General features: G+C 34.1%; 3 protein-coding genes across 4 annotated transcripts; 2 read left to right on the top strand and 1 right to left on the bottom strand.

The window, feature by feature from the left end:
* Positions 1–834: 834 nt before the first annotated feature.
* Positions 835–3,314, bottom strand: LOC113711453 (uncharacterized). The gene is made up of 4 exons (XM_027234619.2): positions 1,832–3,314; positions 1,529–1,674; positions 1,172–1,313; positions 835–935 (listed from the first exon to the last, which is right to left on the bottom strand). The coding sequence occupies exons 1-4, from the start codon at positions 3,312–3,314 to the stop codon at positions 835–837; spliced, it is 1,872 nt and encodes a 623-aa protein (XP_027090420.2).
* A 7,233-nt stretch (positions 3,315–10,547) lies between these two features.
* On the top strand, positions 10,548–15,392 carry LOC113712955 (zinc finger CCCH domain-containing protein 25). Of its 2 annotated transcripts, XM_027236613.2 has the most exons (6): positions 10,583–10,689; positions 11,996–12,245; positions 13,186–13,493; positions 13,626–13,735; positions 13,856–14,043; positions 14,491–15,392. In XM_027236613.2, the coding sequence occupies exons 3-6, from the start codon at positions 13,321–13,323 to the stop codon at positions 15,022–15,024; spliced, it is 1,005 nt and encodes a 334-aa protein (XP_027092414.1). In that variant the 5' UTR covers positions 10,583–10,689; positions 11,996–12,245; positions 13,186–13,320; the 3' UTR covers positions 15,025–15,392. The 2 variants fall into 2 exon arrangements, with proteins under 2 accessions (XP_027092413.1, XP_027092414.1); XM_027236612.2 differs by lacking the exon at positions 11,996–12,245 and having other exon boundaries at positions 10,548–10,689.
* A 5,539-nt stretch (positions 15,393–20,931) lies between these two features.
* LOC113710927 (uncharacterized) lies at positions 20,932–24,136 on the top strand. The gene is made up of 4 exons (XM_027234003.2): positions 20,932–21,153; positions 23,423–23,526; positions 23,604–23,751; positions 23,855–24,136. The coding sequence occupies exons 1-4, from the start codon at positions 21,135–21,137 to the stop codon at positions 23,887–23,889; spliced, it is 306 nt and encodes a 101-aa protein (XP_027089804.1). The 5' UTR covers positions 20,932–21,134; the 3' UTR covers positions 23,890–24,136.
* Positions 24,137–24,360: the final 224 nt, after the last annotated feature.

Here is a 24,360-nt window from a genome sequence, read left to right as displayed (position 1 = left end):
TAGTACAGTTAGAGACAAAGAATTTTTGCTCATAGTTGACTATCAATGGAGTTCCTTTGATGCAGAAGTTTTTGATCTGTTCAAAAGAGAAAATTGGAAGTTATGATTGAGGGAAGTGAATTATATATGTAATTTTTTTGGGACAGTATCTAAGGGGAAGAATGTATTAAATAAAAGTATGCATTTTACCAGTTCTGAGGAAGCAAGGATCTGCGAGATTGGTCTTATTTGACTGCCAGGAAGAGCAAGCACTTTCTGATTTATTTTTTCATAAAGCTTGTGGCTGATGCCTTTGTCAATATATGCTTTATTCTCATCACACCTGTGATATTTATCTAAATTTGTTATTAATTGTTATATTTATTTATGAAAGTTGAGGTTCTGAGCATGGAAAGTAAGGAATAGAGAAAAGTATACCAAATTTTTAGTGAAGCTGTCTGCTGTAATGGTGGATCAAGAATAATGGTACTACTTGGTCGAGTAGTAATATCAATTCCTTTGATTGTTATTTGTAAAAAGGGAAAAAGGAGAGAAAATAATCTGTATTATTAGCTATATGACTGTGTATAAAGCAATGAAACTATTGTTTGAATGATAAGCAAGATACTAACTATGATATGTTGTGATCTTTGGCCGAACAAGCAGAACTATCGGACATGTATGAATAATGTTCATGAGCTGAATCCCTTCAATGTAAACATATGGTTCCCACATGCATCTGGTGTATATGTAGGTAGTAATAGGCGAAGAAGATAATGCATTATATGGATAGGTGATTGGATGAAAATTTAAGTTGTATGCAGGTATATTTAACAAGATAAAAGAGCTGAAAAATTACTCAGGATTAACAGCAACAAATCTGCGTATTGTGCGTGGTCCTTTTGGAGTGGATATCATTGATTCTGGGAATCCTTGAATTAGAGCACATAGCAGATCTGCAGAAATATGATTATTTGATAAATGGACAGTTTTAGTATGGAAAAATTTAACATAAAGATAGCTCTATTTAACAAATTGGGACAGAAAAGTATAGTTACTAAATCTGGTGACATCATTGTTTTTGTATTTATCAAGATCCCAAAATGAAGTTAATGGGAAGCGATTGTCCAATGTCAGTTCCTTTGCTTTTTCTGCCTGTCTGATAAAAGTTGTTTTTGTGATTGTTAGTTGCCATGGGACAGAACCAGCTTGATTCTTTCATCAGTGATAGATGAAATAGCGGCGTTGCCAATGTAATAAGTGTGATAAAGATGAAGCTTGGTATCTGCGTAGTTTACATCTCTAGTGAATGCAATTCCTTGAATTGATTCATTCTGCAAACAAGGACAGATGAGTGGATTGAAAGTTGATGATAAATAAAGGGAATGATTGATGGCAGACAAGGGTGCTATATTGTAGTAGATTATTTTTAATAGGAGAGATTTTTTTTGTGGAACGAGCAAGCATTATTATAGCAAAGAGTAAGTAAAATGGTCTCTGTTATGGTAGCTATTTTTTTAATAGAAAGAAGTTCTAATATGAAACTTACTTGTTCATCTGCAAACATGAAGTGTTGGAATGCGGTCTGATCTTTTCCAGTAAAAATGTTTGTTTTTTTAATTAGGATGACCTTTATCATCCATTCACTTGATTTATCTGTCAACGTATTCACACCAGTGCATCTGTTATCCATATCTGCAATATAAAGAATTAGAAATATATTAATATAAACAGAGATATCTAAATATATACGATGGTCAATCTAGGTACTTTTAATTCAATATATTTGAGTTTGGTACTTAATCTTCAGCTGCAGCTGCTAAAATTTCTTGATAAACCACATTTCAAGTACAATTGTTGGACAAAGAGTCAGAAGAAACAGGTCTTAGTAGAATTTTAACATCATTAGCAGTTCTAGCTCTTGATAGTGCAACATACAATTGACCATGTGAAAACATTGGTTCTTTCAAATATAATCCTACAAAATCAAGTGTTTGTCCCTGTGATTTGTTAATTGTCATAGCAAAACATAAGGAAATTGGAAACTGAGTACGTTTGAAAGGTATTGGATATGACTCATCATTAGAGCTATGCAATGGAATGCGAGGAATGAAAACCTGTTTACCATAATGAATTCCTATAGAAATTTGAGCATGAATGACATTTTTGTTGAAATTCAAACATATCAAACGTGTTCCATTGCATAATCCTTGTGCTGGATTGACATTTCTTAGGAGGATAATTGGACAATTTTGGTTCAAAATCAATTGATGTGGAGGTAATCCTGGAGGGTGAATAGTATTCAAGAAGTCACCATGATCAGCTTGTTTGGTTGGATCTATTGTTTGATCAAAGCTGATATACTTGACTTCTTCTCCAGGAAACTTCTGAATTAAAATCTGATTGATTTCATGCACAATATCATTTGTTGTACTCAGAATGGTCCTGTTAATAAGAGCAGAATTGCCACACAAAAAGGTGGATAGAGATGGATAAACTGTGTCTATGAGAGTGGCTAAAGATTCTTGATCATTAATAAAAGGGATGATCATGGAAGAAGGCAAACTTATTTTATCATTTGCAATGGTTGCTTCTGTGCCATTTCCAATGTTGAGCAAAAGATTTGAAAATGATAGATCTAAAGATGCTCTCATGTTCTCAGTGAGTCGAATCTTCTGAAGGTGTGGCCAGATATATGAGTTGATGAGCGATGCAGAAATATAATCTTCTTTATGGCCATTCCTAACAACTGGTAGAGTTTGTCGAAAATCTCCACCGAAAACAATGATTTTGTCACCAGAGATGTGATCAGAATTGAGCAGGTCTCTAAGTAATCTGTCAAGGGATTCAATTGCATATTTTTTTGCCATTGCTGCCTCATCCCATATTATTAACTTTGCAGCTTTGATCAACTCAGAGATGGCACTTTGTTTGGATAGATTGCATGTGTTATTGCTTTCATGATGGAGCGAAATTTTGAAACGTGAATGAGCAGTACGTCCTCCTGGAAGTATCGATGCAGCTGCTCCTGATGTTGCGGTTGCTAATGCAATCTGACCTTTTGATCTAATTGTTGCGAGGAGACCTTTATAGAGAAAGGATTTCCCTGTGCCGCCAAGTCCATCAATGAAGAATGCAGCTGATGTATTTGTATTGACTGCTTCCATTATTTTCTGAAATGCAAATTTCTGACCACCATTCAACATAGATACTGTTGCTAAATCTTCTTTGGAGACAGGTATTACAAATTCAGCTTCTATTTCTTTTCCAGGATTGTTAAATTGAACATCTAGAATAAAGTCTGAGAAGCCAAAATCTTTTATGCTCTTTCCCATTATCTGTAAGTATTGATCAATTAACCCAAGGACTCTCATGATAACTGCATTCTCTGTTAAGGATGAATCTACTGCAATGTCTTCTAATAAGAATGGCTGAAATTTTGTCCACAGTTGCTATGGATTAGATGGTGCAGAGTGAACTAAAATTACTGCAAATAGCTGTCTTAAACACTGCGGCATTCCATAGATAACAACCTCTGATAAGCATTCTTCAGCTCCATTGTCTGTTTGGAGGAAACGTAGGTTTCGAATATGCATGAGCAATATTCTGAGATAATATCTTTCACCTTCAATTGGATGTGCCGTTATTACACGGCCAATGACCTGACCTCATTTTCTAGTATACCAGATTCTATCACCTTCATCCCAAACAAAATGCTAAGGAAATTCTTTGTATAGAAGGTTAAGATCTTCTGCTTCCTTGTTTGTTTGATTCATTGTAAAGAACTCCGTTAGCATTGTTCGTGTAAGCCTGTCATCTGCAATTACTTCTGTTAAAGACTGATTCTCATCAAAAGACATAGACCGGTAGTTTTCGAGGTGCAGATGAAGTAAAATGACTGAAGGATTAATAGCACTGAGATCGAAAGCATAAATTCTCCACATTGCTTCAGGAGCACAGACCTATCTGGCAGATTGAAATTTTTTTATCTCATCAATGATTCTATCTGTTTGTTGTGCTGTCAATTGATACATCACTCTGTCATGTCCTTTATATATATATTTGTATATATATTTGACAGCTTCAATAGCACAACATATTTCCACATTGATGTGACAATCATATTTAGCAAGAAGATATGGATTATAAGGAACAATCCATCGGTTGTCCAACTCATGTTCTCTGATGTACACTCTGCTGCCATCATCTCGTTTTCTGTATATAGGATAGGAATTTTTTTCATGTTTTGTGTATGCTGAGAAATTCTTTGGATAGTTGCTTCTGCACTTGTGATTCTGTCGCATGCAAGGATTACTTGGATTCATTGGTCCACATGGTCCGTGAAGCATATGTTTTATAACCAGAGAATATAAGTAAGGTGACAATCTTGTCATACTCTTATGGTGAAAACATCTTTGAATGCTCTTTTAAAATGATCAAGAAATAAGCATGCGGCAAACCTCTTTTCTGAAATTCAATAACATAAGTATAAGCAACAACATGACCAAAAAGATGCTTCTTGAAAAGATCTTCCTTCAATTGTTCTATTTTTGCACGAAATACTCGTGTAATCAAGTATGGCCGATTCTAAGTCTCATCTGGTTCCTTAAGATGGTTCTTTATTTCAGGCCAAGAAGGATTACTGGTCATTGTAAGGAAAATATCTGGCTTTCCATAACGTTGGACAAGGGTCATACCATCCACATATCGCCGTCTCATATCCCTTGGTCCTCCTATAAAACTTGTCGGCAGAATGATACGTTTTCCTACATCTGATGCATTTATCTGGCCCTTTGCTATGATATCGAGTAATCCTTGATATGCTTCTGTCCTTAATTTGTTTTGCTTGTTTATGTGAAATTCAAGACGTGATGTCTCTAGTTTGACATAACTATCAACAGAATATTGTTGCAGTAGACGGCAGATATGCAGCAAATATGATTGATCTGTATCTCGCATTTGAAACTTGTAAGCATAATATTCTCGGCATGAAACTGTTGGTCTTTTCTTTTTTTTCTTCTTAGCAGCTGTTAACATAACAAAAATGTAACAATTAGATATTTTATATTATAGTCAATAAAGAGTAAAAATTATAAGTGTTTGTAGGTGTACCTGTCTGTTCTGCATCAAATATTTGTTCTACATCATTACACTGATGAAGAGAAACCAGATTTTCGCTTTCACAGGTCTGATGAGGTTGGTTGTAAATCTGAGCCTTTGTCTTTTGAAGGATTCCAGGATGCCATCCAGTTTCTCCACGAGCAAATATCAGTGGATATTGTAATATGTCATAGCAACCGTAATGTTGCTTAAGTATTTTTTTGCCTCCTGCTTTTGTGCAGATTTCAATTTCTCTTGGACTGTCTCCATTGGTATTATCATTGTCTGACCAGATTGCTGCCACTTGAGAGACTGAAGGAACATTGAAAACACATTGATCTAATCCTGGATCAGATTTAAGGAAAATTCTGTATTTATCTATATCTTCAATGTCTGCTAATCTCCGGATAAACACAAAATAAGGGTTCTCATCAAGAATGGATTTTAGCTGTTGAACAATTGAGTCTCTGAATTTGCTGGATAGAGCCATTCTGTTCTGCATCTCATGTTCTTTATCATAAAAATACAGTTGGAGATTTGATGCCTTTTCGCCATCAGAAGGTTTTAATGGATTGACAAAATGATAGATTTGCCCTTGGACTCGAAATGTGTAGATGCCTCTGTTTCTTTTACTGAGATCCTTGTCATAGTGAACTCCCAGTGATGTAAAAGCAAACATATTGTTGTAACTCCTGATACATTGTCTAAATTCGATAGCTTCAGGAGCATTTCCTCTATAAAGTTCCACAAGTTGATCTGGCATTTTTGTCTATGCTAGACGAATTTCTCCTGATGCACAACAAAATCTTGGTGGTTCCATATAGAAACGCTTAGCATGACAATGTGGACAATTAGGAACAGATGGGAGGATAGCTGGTTCTAATGGTATTTGCTGGAGCAATGGTATATTCTTTGTGCGTCGCATTTGAGCTAAGAGTGTTAAGCATGAATCTGAATGAGTTATAATATAAAAATAGATAAAGTCTATTGTATCTATTAGGAGATTAAAACAATGAAAATGGTATGGAGGTTTCTGTCGCACCAATTCGATTTTGGACAAGTGCAGAGGAACTTGATGGTTCTGCTACTACTGTTGACTGTGCTGAAAATTAGTTATTGTAATTTCAGCTATGGTATTGATGTGAAGGTTAGAATGTATTTTAGACACGTGCTATAATAATATAGGATTAAGTGTTTATTGATATTACTGGAGTAAACAAGGAACGTACAAGTGTAGATTGGGCAAGTGAACCATTGAGGGACAGCATCAGATGAAGGGGAATCGAAAATGTTTTCTAGGACTGGATCATTTGCTGCAGGAAGATGATCTATATATATATATATAAGCATTTTATGCGATATTGAACTAAGGAATAAAAGAATGGCAAAAGTATATGAAAAAAGGCCAGAAGTGAATAAATACATGGATCAATTGCAGATATAGCTGATGTAGATAAGCTGTCCAATATATGAGGAAGTGGCATGACAGGAAAAGGAAAACAGGAAGAAGGACTTGGAACAAAAGGTGAAGACTGGCAAAAAGCATCAAAAGGTCTATAAGGAAAGGAGCTGATAGCTGTTGTTGCAGTAGTATAAATAGGTACATCAACTAAATGGCCTTCATATCCAGAACAAATAGGAACTGATGGAACATTTGCAATGTTAGGAGTGCTGGATTCATCAACTGCAAAAGAGTCTGTCTTTTGGTTCTCTATCTGTGTAGCCTGCTCGCGTCGTCTGGCTATTTCTGCAGCGTATCTGTCTCGTCGTCGTTGATTTTTTTGGATACGACATTCATCTTGAGAACAAATTTTACGCTTTCGAGGCATACTAAATAAAATTAATGGCCAAATAGGAGTACACGTTATAATTAATGATAGCTATCATTGGATATAAGAAGCAAAAAATGAATTCAGTTGGTATCAGCAATCTGAGATTATAGAATTGAGAACTACCATGCACTCATAAAATAGTAAAATGAATAATATGTAAACATAAACATAAAAATTGTAAGACAGTAGGCGGAATATAAAATGGAATACATCACCTTTAATTTGATATGCAGCAAGCACAACGGAATGGAACAGTGAGGGAAATGAGAAAAAGTATGCAATTAAAATGTAGATCATAGCAAAGTCAGTGAAAAGGAAAGATAAAAAATTATAGTAATAATAATGATAATTATAATGAGTGAAAAAATAAGTCATTATAAAATGAGCAGCTCCTAAATAGGAAAGCATCATGCATGCAGATGCACGTAAGGGAAGAAAAAGTTCAAATCAAAAAATTATGACATGCATCAGGCATCAACATCAGACACGCAACAAAAAAAGACATAAAATACAAACAAAAGGCAAGAAAAATAGAGGAGTACAAAGGAATATTTGTCTGATAGGACACAATAAATGAAGACAGAAACAGTATGAAAGGCAGTTAAATGTTCGAATGAAAGAACTGATAGAAGTCAGAATCTAGAAGTCTATTAACGGGAAACAAGGAGAAGAATAACAGCTAGGCAGAAAATTACTGAAAAAAAGACAGGACTAAAGAGTAAAAGATCTATTAGGAGGCAAAAGCAGTCATAAGAGATATAAATGCATATTCATAAATATAAAGGGAAATAGGCCATAATGATAAAACATGCATGTGTCATGGCAACAGGTCAAGCAAAAAAGACAAAGCAAAGCATTAACGCAAGAAAAGCATTGGATACATAGATGATACAGGTAAATCTAAAATGACCAAAAAATGGAAAGAAACACTGTTAAGACGGGAACTGAAGTATACAAAGTAACTTACCAGGCAGGAGATTGAGCAGAGAAGACGCAATACAATAACAAAAAGTAACAGTGAAAGTGAGCCTCAATAAACCAAAGAAAAAACTGAGCTGAGAACCGGAGTCAACGGAATAAGTAAAATAATTACACAGCTAATAAAAGAAGGTACTTGGTGGCAGTAAAGATCCAACGGACAGGGAAGTAGAAGGATTAAAATCAAGCATAATGAATGGTGATAAGATAATGTATGTACCAACTAAACATGTGGGTCTATTTAATGTAGATTAGATGGTGAAAAGAATTGATGTGAAAAGAATGAACAGAAATAGTGACCATGCAAGTAGATGAATGACAGTTGGCCATAAAGTAATGTAAATAGTAAATAAACGCATGGGTACATTAAATGAAGATTAGATGGTGGTAAAATTTAGCATAAGAAAGAGTAAAAGAAAAGAAATATACTGAAGAATATAAATTCATAAATATAATATATACAAATTAAGGATTTTTAACAATTTGATATTATATATTTAGAAATCAAGGATTTTTAACAATTTGGTATTATAAATTTAGAAATCATATATTTATATTTATTGAGCGCTTAATTCGTTTTTAAATAAATAATTATTCAATTGATTTATTTTGAAGTTTATATCTATTAGATAGATGTTAACTATATATGGTTCTCATTGATTTGTATAAATATGAAACATCATAGTCAATTTATATATATTGATTACATATACATAGAATTTTTATTTATTTGTATATATTAGATAGATGCATGTAAGATTTTTATGAATTTGCAATTTTTTTCATATTTAATATTTTTGTTAAGATATACATTTCGAGAAAATTAATAAATATAAAAAGAAAGTTATTGTATGTATATGTATTAGAAGTGCATAGCATTTTTAGCGATGTGTGTAATTTTTGAATACCTAATATTTTTGTGAATATACACATTTTCAACAAAGTTAATGAATAAGCAAGTTAATAAATAAGCGAATAGATATAAAGAAGGAGGGACAATATCTCACATGTAAGATTTTTAGGGATTCGGGATTTTTTTGATATTAACATTTTTGCTATTATATACACTATGGAGAAAATTAATAAATAAGTGAATAAATATAAAAAAGGAAGGAAAATCATAAACATAGAAATAAGATTAAAATTATAATTTTTTGATATAAATAACACATATTATACATTAATACAAAGCGGCATTATTAATTTATATATATTAGATACACACTAAACACATATATAATTTATATATATTAGATACAGACTAAAGACATAGAATTTGTATTCTTCTGTATATATTAGATGCACATTGAATTTTTATCGAGTCGTATATTTTTTAGAAAATTACTTTGTTCATAAATACATTTTGGAGAAAGTTAATAAATATAAAAGAGCAGAGGAAATTATATTTTGAAGAAAGCCATGTTAATATAAATTTAGGGAATCAATATTTTTGTGGAAATTTTGAAGAAAGTTAATAAATAAGCAAATAAATATAAAATAGCAAGGAAAATTAGGAAGAAATGAATAAATATAAAAAGAAAATTATTGTATGTATATGTATTAGACGTGCATAGCATTTTTAGCGATGTGTGTAATTTTTGAATACCTAATATTTTTGTGAATATACACATTTTCAACAAAGTTAATGAATAAGCGAGTTAATAAATAAGCAAATAGATATAAAGAAGGAGGGACAATATCTTATATGTAAGATTTTTAGGGATTCGGGATTTTTTTGATATTAACATTTTTGCTATTATATACACTATGGAGAAAATTAATAAATAAGTGAATAAATATAAAAAAGGAAGGAAAATCATAAACATAGAAATAAGATTAAAATTATAATTTTTTGATATAAATAACACATATTATACATTAATACAAAACGGCATTATTAATTTATATATATTAGATACACACTAAACACATATATAATTTATATATATTAGATACAGACTAAAGACATAGAATTTGTATTCTTCTATGTATATTAGATGCACATTGAATTTTTATCGAGTCGTATATTTTTTAGAAAATTACTTTGTTCATATATACATTTTGGAGAAAGTTAATAAATATAAAAAAGTAGAGGAAATTATATTTTGAAGAAAGCCATGTTAATACAAATTTAGGGAATCAATATTTTTGTGGAAATTTTGAAGAAAGTTAATAAATAAGCAAATAAATATAAAAGAGCAAGGAAAATTAGGAACATAAAAATGGGTTGTTTTTTAACTGATAAAAACGCAGACAAAGGAAACGCTAGAAGATAGCAATTACAAGAGTACAAGATGGAAGAAACATTTTTGAATGATAACAACGGGCACAAAGAAAACGGGTGAAGACAACAATTGCAGCAGTAGAAGATATGGAAGAAACAAAAGGACAAAATCGGTTGCAAAATTACAAAGGAACCAAGACAAAAGGGCATAATCGGAATATAAAGGATCATGAAGCTAGAAATGAAGACAGCAGTGGTCTAAGAAATCAACTCCAGAGCTGGCGAAAAGACACAAAAGACCAAAATTACTAACAGAATTGCATTGAAACCGGCACAATCAACTGTAGGTCGGGCTTCGCGGCTTTATGTAGTTTAGAGTTTAGATTAGATCGATAGATAGATAGATTAGATATATAGTTTAGATAGATAGATAGATATAATACTATATATATATATATATATATATTTTAATTTAGACTCCTGTGGCGATTTAAGCCAAGAAAGCATAGGAAGAACCTGGAAAAGAGAAAAGGGAAAAACAGAAAATTCTCTCTGCGATGGCTTACTTCGAAAGAGGTATTTTCTATCTAAATTTGGGGTTTATCTAATGCAACGATTTTGAGAAATCTTCTTGATTTTGAGCACGGTTTTGATTTGATTCTAATAGTTTATTGTGTAAATTTCGTGTGAATTGCAGATTTGATGTTTTTTTTTGTTTTTAAGGTTTTCTTCTGCTTGGATTGGTAGTCAATTAGTTTTGTTTGAGGTCTTTTTTTTTTTGTTTTTTTTGTTTTTGAGTCATTTTAGTTTGCTATATTTAATGGTTTGCTAGAACATATTTGTATCTGCAGCAGTGGAATGACAATTTGATTATAGAGTACAGATTAGGGCATATATTGATTGAAATAACTTGGTTTTCGAGTTAAAATCTATAGACGAAGAATGATTGTTCAATGATCACACATGAAGAAGCTAAAAAAAAGAAAAAAAAAAAGAGAAGAATGAACAGGATTAAGATTGGAAACTTCAGTGGAAAGGGCTCGCCAATGGAAGTTGAGGGTTCAGTTTTTGACCATCAAGCTGCAACTTGACATTTGATTAGTGCGGCCAAAGTTGTCAGCCTCAGGCCCAGTAATTACTAGCTTACGATCAAATTCTGTTGCATATTAAGCGTCTGTGAAGCGATTCACACCCGCTTGATAAGTTGTAAAACGGGCGTCTTTTTTTTTTTTTTAAATCCATTTTGGTAATAATGTTTAGGAAAACTTTTCTCTGGTCACATGTTCTGAAAGTTTGTCATTCACAGAGTTCTCATATTGTTGAAATGATCACCAGTCCAATTTTGTTATTTTTCTGTTGCACATTATTCATTTGTATCTCTATAATGTGTATATTCTATATCTAGATGTTGATATTGAATTATATTAGAAGATATTATCTCTACCGTATGCAATCCTTTTTATGATGAATAAATTAATTTCTTCGTCTTCTTCTTGAATAAGTGGATTTTGCCTGTGGAAGAAGGTTGTTTGGAAGCAAAAGATTGGCCAGTATATGAGGGGTAACATTTGGAAACAATCCATGCACAATTAAGGAAAATGGAAATCAATCACATGAATATAGTATTTCTTTGATCACTTGTCTACTTTTTGATTCACTTCTCTATGTTCTTGTCACATTGTCACAAGGAAATGTTGGCTATCTAATATTTGGGTTCCTTCTGGGTCTTGATTTTTGGTTTGTTTCAGTTGCATTTCATTTTTCTCCCCTGTTCTCTTGTTTTGGAGAGCTTTTTTTCAGTTCTTTTAGGTATATGTTGAGAAACGATGTTTGGTGTCCCTTTGATATGCCTTTCAATATTCATGTAGACATGTTCATACAGGTGGCATGATACTACACTTATACATACCTAATAGCCATCAAGCTTATTGAACATTAAGGAAATCAAGGTTTTGTTTCTATCTCAAAGCCCAGATGAACTCAGACGGTCCTGCTATTGGTAAAGTTAAATCTTGGCAGTTGGCCACAAAAGATGTGGAAGGGGAAAAGAAAAACTTTTCCGCTACCCAACCTGTATATTTCTAAAGTTAAGATATGGCTTCAGTATAGACAATCTGGTTTGCATGTCTGAGGTATTGATCTCTCTGATGTTTTACAAATAACACCCGCTAACAAAAAACAATGTGCTTACCATTCTTTCTTCAGTAGGCAATGTTTTCTTATGGTATTTTTACAGCATTTGTTTGTAGGCTGGGGTATGAAAGAGTGGTAGAGGAATTACAAAGGGAAATAAAGTTCTAAAATAATGGCAACTGAAATAGGACATAAAGTTGGGTATTACAGTGAGTTACATTTGTTACAGTCCTGAAGGCTGAACAGCTTTCTGCTACCAGTCAAATTGTGGAAGCAAGTCTGTCTTGATCCCTCATTTTCCAGATTCTCTGGCATGTCAAAACAAGTTTAGTGGTTTATATGCTACTGTGTTTCCTAATTGGGATTTCGTCTTTCGCTGCTAAGCTAACTTGCAAATATTGACATTGGCAATGACTATTTTGAAGAAATACTTCGATTTGCAACCATAACTGATGCTAGTTGGTTTGAAGCTGGTGGTCATGAAAGCAGTCTATATCTGTCTACTATTGCCCGCCTAATTTTTGAAAAGTCTAGGATCAGATTGGCTTCATAATCAAATGATTTATTTCAGATGTCAGTGGATGATAATGCTATTATGCAAGGAAGTTCGTTTTATTTATTTTATTTTTGGGCTGGGAAACAAGGTGATAAAGTAATACCTGAATAGCTTCAAAACAGTTACTTCAAAACAGTTACTTCAAAGCAAGTCTGTCTTGATCCCTCATTTCTCTTCTTTCCCTTTCTTTTCTATCCAAATCCTCCACTCCCAAACGTAGATTAGACTAGATTAGATTATAGGAATTCTATTATTCTACATTTGCGGAAAAAAAAGGGGGCTCATTCTTTTTTTACTTTCACTGTTTCTCCCTTTTTACTCAATCCACCGCGACCCTTCGCTTCTCATCTTCCCCTGATACCCAGATTTTGGAAAACATACAGGAAACACAAAACTCGTGCTTTAGGTGCCTACGATTTCAGTAACAAGCAGTCAGCCTCCTGAAAACGCTTTCTGGATCCCCAGGTTCCCGTCCGGCCTAGGGTTTATCGGGAACCTTCTGAGTTCTGAGGAAGAAGATGAATCCATTGACTTTAGTGAAGCGGATTCAGAACATCAATGCGAAAGAAGCAGCCCTGGGCATCTCCGACGAGGCGTCCTGGCACACCAAGTACAAAGACTCTGCTTATGTTTACGCCGGCGGCCTCCCTTTTGACCTCACCGAAGGCGATCTCCTCGCCGTCTTTGCTCAGTAAGTCCGGGACTCGCTCAAAAGAAGTTATATTTTCAGCGCGGAAGTTAAATGTCTTTCAGTCGACTGACCCAAATAAAAAATAGTAATCTGATTATCCTTTTTATGCGATTATTGATGAACTGATTTTAGGTACGGGGAGATAGTTGATGTTAATCTTGTTAGAGATAAAGGCACCGGAAAATCTAAAGGCTTTGCTTTCATTGCTTATGAAGATCAAAGAAGCACAATTCTTGCCGTAGGTCAGTCCTCAGCATTCAGCAATTTCTGTAATTCTTTATTATTATTATTATTATTTCTCCGTTTTTTTGCGTTGGAAGATTATTTTTTGTATTTTAATTTAAAGTTTTTGGGGTTGTTAGATAATTTGAATGGTGCCCAAATTCTTGGGAGAACAATCAGAGTTGACCATGTTTCTAAATATAAAAAGAAAGAGGAAGAGGATGAAGAGACTGAGCAGCGAAAGAGGGAGGAGCGTGGGGTTTGCCGTGCCTTCCAGAGGGGTGAGTGCAATCGCGGAGCAGGGTGTAAATTTTCGCATGATGAACGAGTGAGTGAGATTTTTCTTTGTTTTGTTTTGTTTTTAGGCTTTTTGGATTGGGATTCTTAGTTCATATTAAAATGGCTAGTTGCACCATCTTTGATTTTAATTCCTGTTTATCAAAACAAGTAAGAACTTCAATGGTAATGTATTGCTTTCCTGTTTATTGCATTATCAGGTATTCTGTTTAATTCTGCTTGGTATTCTTTGCAGACGTAATTGCTCTAAAACTATAAACTGTCTCCGTTTTAGTTAATTTAGCATACAACTCTTGGTTGTAGTTAATGAAATAACATACTATGGATGTTTGGCTGAGTCACAATTTACCAGTCCTGGAAATGTTGCTGGGCTTCCGTAGTTAATAACTTATGAAGGCTACTTTTTGCTACTTACTTTATAGCTAGTATGTGTGATAGCATCTCTTAAGTTGCTTGTGCTTTTCTATTCTTGGTCTAGAGAGCTGCAAACACAGGATGGGGTCATGAGGAAGATAGACGTTCAAGATGGGCCAATGACAAGTTTGAGGGTTCCACAGGTAACAGAAAACAATCTGGTGTGCCAGACCGTGTTCTGGAATCTGCTAATCAGAAAGGGCGTGGGTTGACAGATAAGGACTACAGAGATTCCAGGGCGAAGGGCACCAAGACGGGCTTAGACAGACACTATGAACATGGTGAATTGAGTCCCACAGATAGGGGACACAGGGACTATGAGAAGAGATTGGACAGAAAGGAGACAGATGCGAGGCATAGGGATGACAGGAATGACTTGCGTGATAGAGAGTCAAGGAGGCGTGATGCCAAATCAAACTCGGGAGAAGATCGTAATGGTAGAGATGAGAAAAGATCAAGAAAGTATGAAGATGGATCCTACACAAATGAGGATAGAGATAGTAGGGGTTTGGACAGAAGGTCGACTCGTGATAAGGTAGCCTCCCCAAGCCGTCCTAGAAACTCTGATGATGATCATCGGCATTGGTCTCTCAGGTAGCAGGAATCCTCTAGTTTTGGGGACAGATGCTGGGCGTTTCTAATGACTACAGGCTCTTGGTTTTTGGCTCCACTGTACCCTTCTTCAGGTTGCCTAGTTTTATCATGCGTGAGGAAAATTGCAGCAAGGCAAATAATGACTTACTGCATACTGTTGCATTTGCTACAAGATGGTACTATTTGATACCTTAATTCCGAGGAAGGCATTTAATTAAGTAGGTGCCTCTCCCAAATGTTGCATTATCAAAGTTGTAATGGCTGTGTGAGACTAGGGATAAATCCGTTAGAACCCCTTGTTTGCATCAAGGTAAATGGTTCTTTGCCATTCAGTGTACTAATCTTCTAAGCCAAGTTTCCTTCTAGAGTTCACTTATCATCTTATTTTCTGTTTAAAATCATTATGTAGTATCTTTTAATGATAATCTGCTGCAAATCTACCCATACTGCATTAATGTTAGATCACATTTATATCTACCACTGACACTTCGTAATTTTATAGTAGTAGATTTTATTTGTGGTTCTACAGCAGCCACAAGTATATTAGTATCTTCCACTTCTTTTTCCTTTTCAAGTTGAGATTAAGTGTGTCTAAAACTAAACTAAAAGCATAGGGGCAATACATCTAATTGTGCTCTACGAATGACATGAATGTTTTTCTGGACATTCTATAAGAAATTATTTCTTATTAATATTCGTTTAGTGCTTTATTACGTACTTGAAACTTTTCCTGTACCAATAAATGGAGCTTTTCTCTGCTAGTTGGTATAGAAAGTCCTAATCAGTAACCACTTAATATTCTTCTTCTGTTCTCTCTTCCTTTATTGAGAAATACCTGAGCCTCTTTTTTAATCCTGAATGTTACACCCTTTACTCTGCATAAGAATATGCTTTGCATAGATATTGCCTGTGACGTTTGAAGTTTCCCTACTATTACTCTAAGAAGTTTTATCCTGTTGTAATAAGTGTATTATCTTCATATTATGGTATTTTATTGTTACAACTTAAAACAAAAATCTGGGGGCTTATCATGTTTTCAGCATCTGAAAAAATATTGAAAAAACTCTTCAGCTTTGAAAGGTTGGAATAGGACTAACAGAAATTGTTTATTGTTTGTTGTAGCAATTTGTTGGTCTTCATATTTAATTATCCTTAGTATTTGGGTGGTTTTGTGTAGAAATGTACTCCTTTTGGACTATGAATAGATGGTATAAATCAAACGCTCTAATTCTTGAAAGAAATGAAGAGTTAGACTAAATTCTTTTTAATAAAATGAAAGTTTGAATAATTAGTGGTTTGCATCGGTCATATACTGACAATAAAGTGGGCAGCAAAAACACTATTGAGCGTCTCTGCTTTTGATACACAAATGCATAGCGAAAGAGGCACTTTTCCATCTTTCTATTTTCTTTCAGAAAGAAATAGTTAAGGAAAATATCTAAGCAACAATTGTATATTCAAATTACTATCAGCAGGTTGAAGGGAATTATCATCACCATTAAACAAATAGCTACACGAGAACCTAAACTGTTAATGTAATTTCAGAGAAATGCTTCACCACTGTTATTGTATGGAACAGGAGATACTGCAGAAAGGTTTTCTGTAACTGGAGGTGGACTCGAATAGTGGCGAAAATCTGAAGATCTTAAATTGGAGCTGAAATTAGTAGACATAGGAGATGAAATTTTTCCGAAACCATTTACACCATTGGTCTGACTTTTCATGTCTTCAGAGACGGTTTCCTAGAGTATGCTTTCTACGAACTTCTTATCTGCATGTAAGATATCTCCTGTTTTCTTTAAATACCAGAAGGCCAAAGGATTGCATATGATTTATAAAGATGAAATTTAGCTGTCAATAAATGTTGAATAGACCTTGCATCCGGTGATTGGTTGTGAGTCCACTCTAACAGAAACTGAAGTGTTAGGTTGAATATAAAAAGATCCAAAAGAGCAGTGACTTCCTTCAAGTTTTTCTGATTTTCCCTTCAATATAGCAAGCTTTTGTTCAATTGAGTTAGTGGTATGGCTTAAGCACCAAAGGGAATGAAACGCATGCAACTGCTGATTCAGTTTAGTTCATGAAACATTTCAGAAAAACTGCTGACTTGTAGAAGTTCTGATGTAGCTTCACTCAAAATGAAAGCACCGGAGAATGCTTCAATGTAAGAGAAAGGAAGAATCAAAAGGGGAAAACGAATTTTTAAGTGAAAATAAAAACATTCACCTGCACAAGTGAAGAATGGTGGTTCAGATCCTTCAGTGACAACATAGAGAGGAGTCTGCAATTGATGCTGCTTAAGTGAATTTTCCTTCCCAAGGAACTTCTGGTTTCTCCAAGGTAGAACAATAAATGAATAACATGGATATTGTAACCAAAGGTAACATAAACCACGATGCTTCACGCATGGCAAAAAATCATCAATATGTGTGTGAAAAATGTTAAAAGTACAAGTTTAAAGAGCATATGTCCTAGATAGAGCTGTAAACGAACCGAATCGAACCGAGTATCTCATGTTTGAGTTCTGTTCGTTAAGCAGTTCGAACAACGTTCGTGTTCGTTCGTTAATTTTCGAACTCCAAACCTGTGTTCGTGTTCGGTTCGTTAAGTAAAATTCGTGTTCGAGTTCGAGTTCGAGTTCGGCTCGTTTAACATAAACGAGCCGTTCGCGAACATGTTCGAAATGCTCGAATCCAAATTATTTTATGCCTTAAATATGCCATGCAAATTATTAATCATTCTAAAAAATAATTAAAGCACTAAGTGACTAAATTCTATTATTCATTAACTATATAACTAACATTAACATAAAAACAACAAATAAAACAAAGAAATTTGCCCTCCAAATATAAAAGTCCAGCCATAAAATTAACCCTAAAATTTGTTAAATGATAATTATGTCTATGTTCGCGAACGTTCGTTAAAACTCGCGAACATGTTCGTGTTCGCGAACGTTCGTTTAGCATGTTAGCGAACGTTCGTTAAAACTCGCGAACATGCTCGTGTTCGCTCGATTATTAATCGAACAAAAAAATTCGTTCGAACTCGGTTCGTTTAAAATTTCGAACGAGCCTTTCACGAACACGAACGAGCCGAAACGAACCGAGCTACCGAACAGCTCGGTTCGTTTAACAGCTCTAGTCCTAGACCGTAAAGCCGACATGATGTGTTCTGTTCTGGCTTAGAAACCACAGGTTCTTGAACCATACATGTCAAAGAAAGTATAGATGCACCATATAATTTTTATTCTAGAAGCTGCTAAACCAACATATGCTAAGGCCATATGAAAGCAAAATCTTCCGAACAGGCCAGAAAAAAAGCTAAATGAATCATTCAAGAAAAGCATTCAATCATAACCAGGCCAAGAGTAACTGAGTAAGAGCTTGATGCTTTGACTTAGCAGGTGAATGGTGCCCCGCCCAGACATAGATATCAGAATGGCAATCTAGTACTAGCACATCTTCTGCTGTTAAATCATGTTGGGAGAAGTTAACCGTCTTCCTAATGTCACCAGAAACTTGGTTCCATGAACTATATAGACAAAAAAATCTCAGCGGCCATTAAGTTGTTGTCCCGTTGACTTTTGACTATTAAATAATTTTTTGTAATAAATTAGCCACTAAACTAACCAATACACTTGTGGTTACTTTGTCGACTATTGCTCTTAATCTACAAAATAATCAGAACACGTGTTAAAATGCAAATGTATGTTTGTACCATAGGAATTTTTTGTAGAGCAATAGTTGACGAAATGGTCATGAGTGTGCCGATTAGTTAGTTTAGTGGTTAATTTGTGATGAAAAATTATTTGGTAATCAAAAGTCGACGCGAGTAATAGTTTAATATCCGTTGAAATTTTTGCCCAACTTTATATGTCACATGTAATAAGGTCCACGAATCACTGCAAAAATGTGATCCTGAAGAATAAACTTGTCTTAAATATGTTTCTGTCCTAATCACATCCACTAAAGTCTATAACAAAGTGTAAACAAAAGAAACAGGAAAGGAAGGAAAAGAGAAAATGCCCCTCCACCTTTGAAAATCTGCACCTTTTCTTGCATCTGTTGAATTATGAGGTACAACCCAGATTGTGCCATTCTTCGCTTGATGATCACTTCTTTCTGTCTTTTTTTTGGGTTTACGGTGCAGCTTCCTAGCTTTCAAGTCTGTTTTGAGAAGATTAAACAACTTTCAAGAATTTCGTCAGGGCTCCAAGAACATGAGTTGGCTTTTGGATAGCTACTTTCATCTTTGAACTTTAAATCAAAAGGAGCCTTTTTGTTAATAGCAATTGGTGTTTTACTGGCTAAAATGTGTATTTATTTTGCTTGTTGGCTAACATTTTTCATGTTGGGTAATAATTTTAGAAATGTATTAAACTAGCTAATAATTTTTGAGAAATTATTATCCTGAAAATTAACTCAAAGATTACATATCATAGTGGGACTAGAGTAGTGAGAAGAAGAAATCTAAACATACGTAAAAGAAGTAATTAGAACTAGTATTCTTTGAGTTTAATTTCACTTTACAACTTTCAATTATATTCAATTTTTTTAATCCTTAAACTTTAAAATAAAACACTATGTCTCTAAAAAAATAGAATCTCTCCAACTTTAATCTCTGAAAGTTTAAAATTGTTCCACTTAAGTATAAAATCTATCCCGCGTCTATCAACGAGTTTACTTAAGTGGGACAAAATTTATTTTAAAAAATAAAATATCTGATTTTAAAGTTTAAAAAATAAAGGCTCTGTTTGGATTCAAGAGTTTTTCAAAAATTAGTTTTTTAAATACTATTAAAATTTTAAAAAAATACTCTAAAAGATACTCTAAAAAATAAGGGAAAATGACATGTTTCATCCTTCACATTTCGCAAAAATATTCTTTTCGTCCCTCACTTTTAAAATGAAGCAAATTCGTCCCTGACATTTAAAAATTAAAGCTATTATATCCCTGAACCTAATTTTCAATCTGAATCAAACCATTCATTAACCCAGTAATAAATTTCGAAAATAGAATTGATAGATCACTCGGTCAATTTCATCATATTCACATGACATTTATTAATCCAAAAAATTATAAATTATAACATAAAAGGCCATTCTTTGTATTGGAATAGTAGAGTTTTTTTTGGGTAAATCTTTTCATACACCGTTAGTATATCCGCTTGCGAATCTAGATGTGTATCATAAATATAAAATTTGGTATTTAAATTTAAATTGAAATGATATGGCGATACATAAAACCGTCAGTGTATACAATGATAATGTAGGAAAGATTAATCTTTCTTTTTTATGTTATAATTTTTTATTTTTTATTTTTGGGTTCATTAAATTTTACATGAATATCATGTTGAATTAACCAAGTGATCTACCTATTACATCCCTAAAATTTCTAATCAGGTTGATTGGTGGTTTGATTCAGATTGAAATTTGGGTTCAGGGATGTAAGAACTTCAGTTTTTAAATGTCAAGGACGAAATTGCTTCGTTTTAAAAGTGAGGGACGAAAAGAATATTTTTGTGAAATGTGAAAGATGAAACCGATCATTTTCCCAAAAAATAATTTAATTTTTTTAATGTTTAAAAAATATCCCAAAATATATTCTAAAAACTCTTCTACTCTTAAATATCCCAAAATATTTTCTAAAAATATCTCAAAACATACTATAAAAACCTGCTACAATAAAAAATTTTCAAAAACACCACAAAAAACAACTAATCTAAACGGAGTCAAAGTAAGTTGAAGGATGTAAAATGAAATTAACAAGTATTCTTCCAACCAAAATGTCATCGGACTAGAACTCTGTCATTGACGTGGCATCTTACCACTGGTTTAGGGTCTCTAGACCACGTAACAAAAAACCAGCTTTTACTTTAAGTCAACGGTCCCCACGTCGGTAGAGTGTAGACTAATCCAGACGACTATTAGATCACGATGATGAGATCGACGGTTTTCCAGAATCGGCGTATGATGAACTTTAGCACACATGATTTTATTATACAATACTATATATTTTAATTTAGGCTCCTTTGGCGATTTAAGCCAAGAAAGCCAAGAAAGCATAGGAAGAACCTGGAAAAGAGAAAAAGGAAAAACAGGAAATTCTCTCTGCGATGGCCTACGTCGAAAGAGGTACTTTCTGTCTAAATTTGGGGTTTATCTAATGCAACGATTTTGAGAAATCTTCTTGATTTTGATCATGGTTTTGAGTTGATTCTAATAGTTTATTGTGTAAATTTCGTGTGAATTGCAGATTTGATTTTTTTTTTTTGTTTTAAGGTTTTCTTCTGCTTGGATTGGTAGTCAATTAGTTTTGTTTTGAGGTTTTTTTTTTTGTTTTTGAGTCATTTTAGTTTGCTATATTTAATGGTTTGCTAGAACATATTTTTATCTGCAGCAGTGGAATGACAATTTGATTATAGAGTACAGATTAGGGCATATATTGATTGAAATAACGGTTTTTGAGTTAAAATTTATAGACGAAGAATGATTGTTCAATGATCACACATGAAGAAGCTGAAAAAAAGGGAAAAAAAAAGAATGAACAGGATTAAGATTGGAAACTTTAGTGGACAGGGCTCGCCAATGGAAGTTGAGGGTTCAGTTTTTGACCATCAAGCTGCAACTTGACATTTGATTAGTGCGGCCAAAGTTGTCAGCCTCAGGCCCAGTTATTACTAGCTTAAGATGAAATTCTGTTGCATATTAAGCGTCTGTGAAGCGATTCACACCTGCTTGATAAGTTGTAAAAGGGGCCTCTTTTTTTTTTTTTTTTTTTAAATCCATCTTGGTAATAATGTTTAGGACAACCTTTCTCTGGTCACATGTTCTGAAAGTTTGTCATTCACAGAGTTCTGATATTGTTGAAATGATCACCAGTCCAATTTTGTTATTTTTCTGTTGCATATTATTCATTTGTATCTCTATAATGTGTAAATTCTATATCTAAATGTTGATATTGAATTATATTAGAAGATATTATCTCTATCGTATGCAATCCTTTTTATGGTGAATAAATTAATTTCTTCGTCTTCTCCTTGAATAAGTGGATTTTGCCTGTGGAAGAAGGTTGTTTGGAAGCAAAAGATTGGCCAGTATATGAGGGGTAACATTTGGAAACAATCCATGCACAATTAAGGAAAATGGAAAGCAATCACATGAATATAGTGTTTCTTTGATCACTAGTCTGCTTTTGATTCACTTCTCTATGTTCTTGTCACATTGGCATAAGGAAATGTTGGCTATCTAACATTTGGGTTCCTTCTGGGTCTTGATTTTTGGCTTGTTTCAGTTGCATTTCATTTTTCTCCCCGTTCTCTCATCTAGAGAGCTTTTTTGCAGTTCTTTTAGGTATATGTTGAGAAACGATGATTGGTGTCCCTTTGATATGCCTTTCAATGTTCATGTAGACATGTTCATACAGGTGGCATGATACTACACTTATACATACCTAATAGCTATCAAGCTTATTGAACATTAAGGAAATCAAGGTTTTGTTTCTTTCTCAAAGCCCAGATGAACTCAGATGCTCCCGCGATTGGTAAAGTTAAACCTTGGTAGTTGGCCACAAAAGATGTGGAAGGGAAAAAGAAAAACTTTTCTGCTACCCAACCTATATATTTCTAAAGTTAAGATATGGCTTCAGTATAGACAATCTGGTTTGCATGTCTGAGGTATTGAACCCTCTGATGTTTGACAAATAACACCCGCTAAAAAAAAACAATGTGCTTACCATTCTTTCTTCAGTAGGCAATGTTTTCTTATGGTATTTTTACAGCACTTGTTTGTAGGCTGGGTTTCTGCGGTATGAAAGAGTGGTAGAGGAATTACAAAGGGAAATAAAGTTCTAAGATAATGGCAACTGAAATAGGACATAAAGTTGGGTATTACAGTCCTGAAGGCTGAACAGCTTTCTGCTACCAGTCAAATTGTGGAGGCAAGTCTGTCTTGATCCCGCATTTTCCAGATTCTCTGGCATATGGAAATGTATCTTGTGGCAGTTATGGAGTACAAGTTTCAGAGTTTATATGCTACTGTGTTTCCTAATTGGGATTTCATCTTTCACTGCTAAGCTAACTTGCAAATATTGACATTGGCAATGACTATTTTGAAGAAATACTTCGATTTGCAACCATAACTGATGCTTGTTTGTTTGAAGCTGGTGGTCATGAAAGCAGTCTATATCTGTCTACTATTGCCTGCCTAATTTTCGAAAACTCTAGGATCAGATTGGCTTCATAATCAAATAATTTATTTCAGATGTCAGTGGATGATTATGCTATTATGCAAGGAAGTTCGTTTTATTTTATTTTATTTTATTTTTGGGCTGGGAAACAAGGTGATAGAGTAATACCTAAATAGCTTGAAAACAGTGTAACTTTTTGTCACATGTATGTTTTAGGGGTTGTCAAATCCAAACGATCATTATGGAGATTGAGAACAATCACTGACTTTTTCTGGGCCATTGTCAACTTCATTGGGGTGTTCTTCACGACAATGTTCTCGGTAATTTCAGAATTTGCATGTGTTTTATTCTTGCCATCATTGAATAGAATTCTGATCTCTCGTGGTGCCTTCTATAGATGGAAAAGACAGATGCATACCGGAAGGGCTCTGGTGGAAGTAAGAAATGGGATGGTGGCGGCCCTGGAGGTCCTGGAAGTGGTCCATATGGTAGAGGCCCTCGTGGGCCTCCACGTGGATTAGACAATGTCCGGGGGATCGATCACAGTAAATTCTATTCCTTTAGTAAATTGATCTTCTGAGAAGCAAAAGATAATATGTTCTTGTACTTTAAGTTGCAAGCTAATGACTTGGTTCTGGTTTAATACAGGTTCTCTTCCTGCATGTGGCTCTTGCTGCGGTTGAATAGTGCACTTGGTATCAAAGAGCATATTTTGCAAATTAAACGTAAAACGTTAATGTTGTGCTTATAGTTGGAATTCCTCTGGTGCGTATGAAAGTTAAAATGTACATCTGTTATCTGGAAGATTTGAGGCTTTAATGTGTAATGGAGATTTTTTGAACCTTAACATGGGCTCAAAGTCTTGTGTGTCCAAATAATGTCTCAGTTTGAGCTGTTTGTTAATGTGATCTCTTGAGTTGGTTCTGTCTATGCTAGGTCTGCACATTTAATGCCTACGTATTTTAGGATTCTCTTTTTCTGGCTACATCATCTATCTAATTGCTAGTATTCAGTCTGCTACATCATCTATCTGATTGATCTCCTGTGTGGAAATAGGTTGCAATCCTATTTATGTTCATCATCTAGGCTTTTACGTGGTTTGATCACTCCTACTTGTGTGGTAGTAGTAACGTGAGGAAAAATTATTCCCTGGG

The sequence above is a fragment of the Coffea arabica genome, chromosome 10e (assembly GCF_036785885.1).
Source record: "Coffea arabica cultivar ET-39 chromosome 10e, Coffea Arabica ET-39 HiFi, whole genome shotgun sequence".
Classification (NCBI taxonomy): domain Eukaryota; kingdom Viridiplantae; phylum Streptophyta; class Magnoliopsida; order Gentianales; family Rubiaceae; genus Coffea; species Coffea arabica.
This window is presented reverse-complemented; position numbering and strand designations above follow the sequence as displayed.